The following is a 9,225-nucleotide window of genomic DNA, read 5'->3' as shown; positions in this document are numbered from 1 at the left end:
CATCACAGAAGCACTTCACAGAAGGCTCCCAAGCACTGAGGATGTCACCTAGACAGGGGACGAAACGTCTGCAACACAAATTCTCAGCTCGGCGAACAGAACCACAACAACAAGCATCCGAGCTACAAATCTTCTCAAAAACTGTGTTCACAACTCTCTGTAGTTTCTTATGGTTCTGGGCAGACTCTGTACTGAGCCATGACGCATTTAGATAGAATGTTTTCTATGGTGCACCTAAACACTTCTTCAATGTGATGAGGGTTCCCACCTCTATCACTGTTACAGGCAGTGACTTCCAGATTTCCACTGCCCAGGTGGTGAAAAAATCCTTCACCTCTAAACGTCCTGCCCCTTACCTTAAAACTCTATCTACACTGTCTGTGTCCCCCTATAGTATTATACAGCTCAATTATGTCCCCCCTCAGTCTCCACTGCTCTTAGGAAAACATCCTCAATCAGTCCAATCTTTCTTCATAACTGAAAGTCTCCAGTCCAGCCAACATCCTGGTAAATCTCCTCTACATCCTTTCCAGTACAAACACATCCCCCCTATAATGTGGACTCCAGAACTTGACTCACTAAAGTCTTGGATTTAGCCATGATAAAACAATTGTGAATGATTCATTTAAGGTTATTGTTTGTTTCAATGGAATGAAGATAGCTGCAGCTGAAACACCAACAACAAGGATGTGCATTTATACAATATCATTGAGGCTGTATTTTGTCACTTCTCGGGAGTGACTATTAAACAAAAGTAGACACCAAAAGGGAGATGGTGGTGTCAGGGCGGTTATACTAATGTTCTGGGGGCATGGATTCAAACCCACCATGGTGATGGAGTTGAAATTTAATTAATTGATCTGGAACATAAAACTAGTCACAGTTATGGTGACCATGACAACCATCATCGATGACCTAAAAACCCACCAGGTTAACTAACTTGGGGAAGGGAATCGGCCTTCCTTGCTTGGTCTGGCCTACACGTGACTCCAAACCAACAGGAATGTTGTTGATTCTCTGTTGTGGCTCCAGCAAATCATTCTGTTCTCGGGCAATTAGGGATTTGCAAGAAATGCCAGCGACACCCATACCCCATGACATCATGTTGAGGTTGTACAAGACGATGGTGAGGCCTGTTCTGGAGTACTGTGTGCTGTTCCAGTCTCCCTGTTACAGGAAGGATATTATTAAGCCGGAGAGGGTTCAGAAGAGATTTACCAGGATGTTGCCGTGAGTGGAGGGTTGAGTTATAAGAAGGGGCTGGATAGGCTGGAGTGCAGGAGATTGAGAGGTGATCTTATAGAGGTTTATAAAATCATGAGGGGTGTGGATTAGGTAAATAACAAAGGTCTTTTCCCTAGGGAGAGGATTTCAAGACTAATGGTTAAGGTAAGAGGAGCAGAATGACATAGGGCAATTTTTTACACAGAAAGTGTTTCATTTATGGAATAAACTTCCTGCGGAAGTGGTCAATGCAGGTACAGTTACAACATTTAAAAGACGTTTGGATAAGTCCATGGGTAAGAAATGTTTGGAGGGATATGGGCCAAGCGCAGGCAGGTGGCACTAGTTTAGTTTGAGATTACGGTCAGCATGGACTGGTTAGACCGAAGGGTCTGTTTCCGTGCTGTATGACTCAATGAAAGAATACAGATTTAAAAAAATGATTTGGAGATGCCAGTGTAGGACTGGGGTGTACAAAGTTAAAAATCACACAACACCAGGTTATTTATAGTCCAACAGGTTTATTTGGAAGCACTAGCTTTCGGAGCGACGCTCCTTCATCGGGTGGTTAATATCAGGTGATTTTAAAAAAAGGTGCATTAGGAGATATTAGGACAAGTCATGAAAAGCTTTATCCACTCATTCCAGCATGTCCACTCATTCTCTCAAAGATATTTTAATTTGTAAGCCTTTAAGTAAAGAAGTCTTTTACAGCTTTAACCGTGTAGAAATCACAGATGGAACTGTAAAGTAGTTGGTAGAAAACATCTCGATGTTCTAACAGTCCACCCAATAACTGAAGCATGACTGACTTTAATGAAATCACTTCAGTGTTTTCCTATCTTCCTGGTGGTGGAAATTGAATAAAGATTTGTGCACTTTGTGTCTTTCACTGTGTCTCACACCTGCACACACACACACCATGGGTGCTGGGGAAAAAAATAAGCACTACCACACTTAGGTGGTAGTGTGGGGGTTAAAGGGGATAAAAAGAGAGAAGAACAGGGAGCTTACTCAATAGATAGGCAGGAAAAAAAAAATGAAATCACTTCAGTGAAGTCTAAGACTTATCTGAAGTACATTCAGCTAATTCCCTTTCCAAACTGAGCTACAGAGAGAGTCACTGGAAAATACTGGACAGAGAAACACAACCTTAGCATATTGAATGATGGGCCTACTGCAGAAATCATACACAATTGATGTTTTCATGTGAGTAACTTATGCTTGCAGGTATTAAGGTGATTGGAGGGTTAAAGGAGCTGACGGGTGAGGAGTATGGGGTGTACGTCAAGAGGATTCTACCTGGTGGTCTAGCTTCAGTGGATGGTGAGTGGTCATTTTACTGCCAATGGTTATAACCATGTAATGTAACACTGACAATATCAAAATGTGCAGATTATTATGTCATGCTCACTTACAATTTAATGGCTGCTCGTTTTCCTGCTGCATCTTTAACGTAGGATGGGATCCCGAGGCATAACCAAAAAGAAATAATCGCAGAATTAAAGAAGGAGAGGGAGGGGTTTTCTGAAAGCTAGATTAAAGCAGTGGTCATTGAGGAGGACAGGGGTTTAAGAAGGGAATCCTCGGGCCTATAGAGGCACACAGTTAGAGACAAAGGGAAGGGGTCAGGCTGGGATTCACCAGAAGGTCACATCAGAGAATGTATTGAGGAAGACTGGGGACCTTAATAGAATTAAGGAGGATGATAGAGATAGAGATAGGGAAACAGATTTGAGATTACAAACCAATCTTAAACATCTGGATGGGAGCTTTAAGGTTGAGCTGTTGGGGGACTGGGGTGAGGACAATCAGGGAGTAATTGGAAAATAATGGGTACCTGAGATCTGGAGCATGATAGGATACAAACAACTGTGTGTTGTGCAATCCAAAGTTCATGACATATGACTGATGGCTGGGAGAGTACTGGGCTATTGGGTCTATCAGCAGGTAATGCAGATGTGAGGGGGTCAGTTAGCTCGGTTGGCTGGAGAGGCGGCTTGTGATACCAACGCTGTGGGTTCAATTCCTACAGCTGGTTGAGCTTATCACGAAGGGGACTCTCCTTCTCAACCTCTGCCCCCAACTGTGGCGTGGTGACCCCAGGTTAACCACCACCAACAATCTCTCTCTATTGAGAGAACAGCCCTTGGGATAATGGCTTCAGTAACAGGTGTTATGACAAGGATTAGGGTACACCACCAATGGACGTGATGGGTTCGATACTCTGTTGGAAATGGAGCACAGGGCATGGGCAGTCCAGTAAAACTGAGTTGGGAGGAGGAGCCAAGGTGAAGCAAAATGCCTTTCATACCAGGTCTTAGATCCCAGGGATCAATAGAAGGCCTGGTCTGATGGTATTGACTGGATCCTGCCAATCCTAAGAGACACTGCCTAAACCTACAGTGGTCATGTTCCATCACACTCTCTAAACAGAATGACTGAAGGAGGCCATTCGGCCTATTGTGTTTGCATTAACGCCTTGTGCATTTTCACTTAGTGCCAATCTCCTACCAACCCCCTTTCGATTTCAATGCCATTTAGACCCCCTCAATTGAACCTCCCTCCACCACATTTGCAGACTCTGCATTCCAGACACCATTTCACTGTGAGAACAATCTTTTTCCTCATTGCGTATTTGCTTCTTTTGCAAAACATTTTAAATCCACAGGCCTGTTCCACACTCCTCTGATGCCTCTTCTCTTCTCCCTATCCTGATGGATTTGGAAAACTTCCATCAGCTCTCCTCTTAGCTTTCATCTCTCCCAGGAAAGCAGTCCCAACGTCTCCAGTTCATCCTCCAATGGATCCTCGAGGCTGAAAGGCCATTCACTTCGGAGGCACTGACTGGTCTGCAGGCAACAGGAAATGGTGTCCTTTCTCTCCTGTGTAAAGAGTGCGATATAATCCCATTGAAACACACTAGACTTTGCAAGACATTCGTTCCCATGTCTCGAGAATTATTAATACTCAGGACAATCATTTAGCATTACCTTGAGGAGAGGTTTCTTCAATGAGAGGATAGTTAACCTTTGAAGTTCTCTATCCCAGAGGGCTGTAACTGTTCAACTGTTGAGTAGTGACTAAGAATAAACAATAGATTACCGATTTCTCAGGGATTTGAGGATCTGGAGTGTAGGGGGGAGAAGTGCCATTGAGTTAGATCTGAGTCGAGAATGTGTTGCTGGAAACGCACAGCAGGTCAGGAGGAGCAGGAGAATCAACGTTTCAGGCCAGAGCCCTTCATCAGGAAGTTGGATCGGTCCTGATTGTATTGAATGACGAAGCATGCATAAAGGACCTGAATAGTCCACCCGTTTCTCCTATTTCTTATACCCCTATGTTCACACATCAGTGAGAACAGGAGCCAATGTTCCTGATGCCATCAACTGTTTTGAGTAGAATATCTAGTGTCCTTCTCAGGATTCGTACTGAGGTTGTGGTAATGCCAAGACGCCCACCATTTGTCCCAGATCATCTGGGATGGGCCTTGTTATCTCCTGGAGAAGGTGATGAGTCATCCTTTCAAGCAGGACCAAAAATATATGTATCAACAGTTTCAGGCACAGGTTTAGTTCCCTCCTCCTTTAATACTATAAGACAGAGAGCAAATGTAGGCCATTTGGCCCATCGGGTCTATTCTGCCATCTAATGGCTCTCTTTGTTATTCAGATATCAGAAACGTAGCATTAAAGCTTTACTCCGCCTCTAAATAACTTGTGTGCAATTGTTTTGCAAATGTCTTCCAGTGATGAGCTTTCCCAGTTGCAATGTGAGGGTTATGGCTGTTTCATTCATTGACTCCAACGCACCAGTGAAACATTTTTCTTCATTTCTAGGGCGGCTGCAACCTGGAGACCAGATTCTCGAGGTTAACGGTGAGAGTCTGGTTGGAGTGACGAATGAAAGGTACAGGCGATGGCCAGTGATGTGAAAAAGACTGTCTCAGTCATTCACATCTGACGAACCGGATGGGTCAGTAAACAGACCCCCAGCTGCAATGGACCAACTGGGTCCCTGGCAGCCAGTGCTAACCACTGAGCCACTGTGCCACCTTTGGCATCCTCCTGTAACCAGGAGAAGTGGGAATGTCCTTCCCCAGCCCAATTTAAGGCACGTTGCGAAACATTTGCTTTCAAATATTTCCAAAGGGAGAGGGAGGGAAAGAAAGAGAAACAAAATAAAGCAGATGAAAGAAGTGAACGCAGAGGAAGAAACTTGGATTTTTATTGTGTCTTTTATGACTTCTGAGGATATTGTAAAACAGTTGCAGTGAATGGAATATTTTAGAAATGTGTTCCCTGCTATAAAAGTGTGTCTAGACACCCCCCCTCCTCTCTCTTGCTTCTTGTTTCTAGTGCTGTGGAAATCCTTCGAGGAGCTTCATCATCCAATAGCATGCGGTTAATGATTGCCAGAGATGAACAGGGCAGGTAAGAGAGAGAGATATCACAATTTATCCTGGCTATGTTACTTTGTGGCTCCCTGCAGCCTCTTCTCCCAACTTCACTATTTGTTCTCCTCTTGGTTTATGTTTTGACTCATCCACAGTTGTAGCACAGTGGCCCGTAGCTACTGTCGGTTTTGAGCCTGAAATCAGATCGAAATACATTTGAGGGCCATGCTCTAGAACCACCAAAGGTCCTTTCATCTGAATTCACTCACGTTCCATGCTCACAACCCACTTCACATACTTTCAATGGAGTTTGTTGCCTTGATGTGTAGCGTGGTCACTGCTGTAATGTTGGAAATGCCCATGGCACACTGCTGTAAACAACTCAGAGATCATTAGCAGATGACCTGTTTTTATGGTGTTCATTCAGGGAAAGGTTTTCAACAGGATATCAGCTTAGAGATACGAATCAAAGAGGTTTACAGCACAGAGAAAAGACCCTTTGGCCCATCATGTCCGTGTTTGTCATAGTCCTACAGCAGGGAGATAGGCCCTTTGGCTCAAACTGGTCCATGCTGACCAAAATGTCCATCCACGCTAACCCCATATCCGTCTAAACCTTTCCTATCCATGTATTTATCCAAATGTCTTTTTAAATGTTGTTAATGTACCCACCTCAACTACTTCCGCTGGCAGCTCATTCCACATGTGTACCACCCTCTGTGTAAAGAAACTGCCCCTCAGGTTATACACCTATCATCTCTAATCCCATTCTCAGCCTGTGGCCCATACATGGCCTGTCTGCTATTGCATTTCCAGTTTTCATCGAAATATTTCCTAAATGTTTGTGATAGTTCCTGTCTGTATCTTTTTCAGATACATGTATATTCAATGCCTTGGCTAATAAAGGCTCCGTGCCTTCTTAACCCCTTTGTCTGTCTATACTGCTGCCTTCAAGTATTGATGGAACATGCACACCAAAGTCCCTTTGATCCACTGTACTCCCTGGGGTGTGACCATTCAACATGGATTCCCTTGCCTTGTAAGTCCTCCCAAAATGCATCACCTCTCAATTTTCAGGATTAAATAACATTTGTCACTATTCTGCCCATCTGATCAGCTTATCGATATTGTCCTCATTTATTACTAAACCACCATGGTTTTGAGTTGAAAAGTGTGGTGCTGGAAAAGCGCATCAGGCCAGGCAGCATCCGAGGAGCAGAAGAGACGTTTTGGGCATAAGCCTGAAGAAGGGCTTATGCCCGAAACGTCTCTCTTGCTCCTCAGATGCTGCCTGGCCTGATGCGCTTTTCCAGCACCACACTTTTCAACGCTGGTCTCCAGCATCTGCAGTCCCCACTTTCACCATGGTTTTGAGTTAATTATAAACTTACGGATCATACCTCCTCCATTCACGCCTCGGCCCATTCGTACACACATCATGTACATTTGTGCACATCATACAAACATCATATATCATACACACATCATGCAGACATCACACACACATCATGCAGACATCACAGACACATCACACACACATCATAGACACACCATGTACACACCATACACACACCATGCACACTTCATACATTCATTCCTGATTAAAGGCTTTTGCCCGAAACGTCAATTCTCCTGCTCCTCGGATGCTGTCTGACCTGCTGTGCTTTTCCAGCACCACTCTAATCTAGAGTCTGATTTCCAGCATCTGCAGTTCTCACTTTTGTCTTGCATACATCAGGCCTGCATCATGCACACATCATACACACATCATGTACACACCATAGACACATCATAGACACATACACACATCATGCACACTTCATGCACACATCATAGACACATCATGCGCATCTTACACACATCGTACATATATTATACACACATCATACACGCTATTCACACACCATATACATATTATACACACATCATGCACACATCATAGACGCACCATATGCACACCATACACACATCAAAGACACATCATACGCACATTATAGACACACTATACACATATCACACACACACCACGCACACTTCATAGACACACTTCATAGACACACCATACACATACACACGTCATAGGCACACCATACACACACCATGCACACTTCATACATTCATTCCTGATCTATACACATATCATACACACATTATAGACCCATCATACCATACACAGATCTTGCACAGATCATAGACACATCATGCACGCATCATAGGCACACCATACACACATCATGTACACATTATACACACACCATACACACATCATAAACACACCATACATGCATCATACATGCATCATACACACATCATGCACACATCAAGAATAAAGGGACTGAGCACTTAACCCTGTAGTACCCCTCAGAACACAGCTCCCAGTCACAAAACATCAACCTTTGCCTCCTGCTACTAAACCAATGTTGGATCCAATTTGCCAAGTTTCCCATGGATCCCATGGGTTCTTAGTTTCTAGTCTGTCTGCCACGTGAGACTTTGACAAGAAGCTGATTGACGTCCAGGTAGACTGCATCCACCGCACTACCCTCATCGACTCACCCAGTCACCTCCTCGAAAAATCAATCAAGTCTGTTTGCCAGGGCCTCTCCTTACAAGGCTAAGCTGATTATCTTTGATTAACTTCTGTCTCTTCAAATGGAGATTAATTCTGTCTTTCCAATAGTTGCCCTACTTCGGATGTTAGACTCACTGGCTTATAGCTCCCTGGTTTATCCCTACCAACTCTCTTGAATAATGGTACCATCGTAACTGTCATCTTATTCTCTGGCATTCCTCCTGTGACCAGAGAGGATTAGAAAACTAATGTCAGAGCATCTGTAGTCTCCACCCTTGCCTGCTACAGCCCCAGGGATGCATCTTATCCGGGTCAATACTAATCCCAGTAAAATAGTGAAGTAATTCCACCTTCTTAATGACAACTTGATCATGGATCTCACAGCCCTCTCCCTGATTTCTATATCTACATCACAGAGTCATAGAGATGTACAGCATGGAAACAGTCCCTTCGGTCCAACCCGTCCATGCCAACCAGATATCCCAACCCAATCTAATCCCACCTGCCAGCACCTGATCCATATCCCTCCAAACCCTGCTTATTCATATACCCATCCAAATGCCTCTCAAAAGTTACAATTGTACCAGCCTCCACCACTTCCTCTGGCAGCTCATTCCATGCACATACCACCCTCTCAGTGAAAAAGTTGCCTCCAAGATCTCTTTCATATCTTTCCCCTCTTGCCCTAAACCTATGTCCTCTAGTTCAGGGGTCCCCCACCCCATGGAAAAGACTTTGTCTATTTACCCTATCCATGTCACTCATGTTTTTATAAACCTCTATAAGGTCACCCCTCAGCCTCTGACGCTCCAGGGAAAACAATCCTAGCCTTTTCACCTCTCCCTATAGCTCAAATCCTCCAACCCTGGCAACATCCTTGTAGATCTTTTCTGAACCCTTTCAAGTTTCACAACATCTTTTGATAGGAAGGAGACCAGAATTGCATGCAATATTCCAACAGTGGCCTAACCAATGCCCTGTACAGCCACAACATGACCTCCCAACTCCTGTACTCAATAGTCTGACCAATAAA

The 9,225-nt window shown here is 44.1% G+C and overlaps 1 protein-coding gene across 4 annotated transcripts in view; it reads left to right on the top strand.

Moving 5' to 3' along the window:
* The window catches only part of si:dkeyp-72e1.9 (syntaxin-binding protein 4), a 130,794-nt gene that overhangs the window by 48,747 nt on the left and 72,822 nt on the right, over nt 1–9,225 (top strand). For all 4 annotated transcript variants that reach the window (XM_043712009.1, XM_043712006.1, XM_043712007.1 and 1 more), the window contains exons 3-5: nt 2,455–2,550; nt 5,064–5,133; nt 5,583–5,657. In XM_043712009.1, the coding sequence (XP_043567944.1) occupies nt 2,455–2,550; nt 5,064–5,133; nt 5,583–5,657 (241 nt within the window). The remainder of the gene's footprint in view (nt 1–2,454; nt 2,551–5,063; nt 5,134–5,582; nt 5,658–9,225) is intronic.

This window comes from Chiloscyllium plagiosum, chromosome 21, assembly GCF_004010195.1.
Source record: "Chiloscyllium plagiosum isolate BGI_BamShark_2017 chromosome 21, ASM401019v2, whole genome shotgun sequence".
Taxonomy (NCBI): Eukaryota; Metazoa; Chordata; class Chondrichthyes; order Orectolobiformes; family Hemiscylliidae; genus Chiloscyllium; species Chiloscyllium plagiosum.
This window is presented reverse-complemented; position numbering and strand designations above follow the sequence as displayed.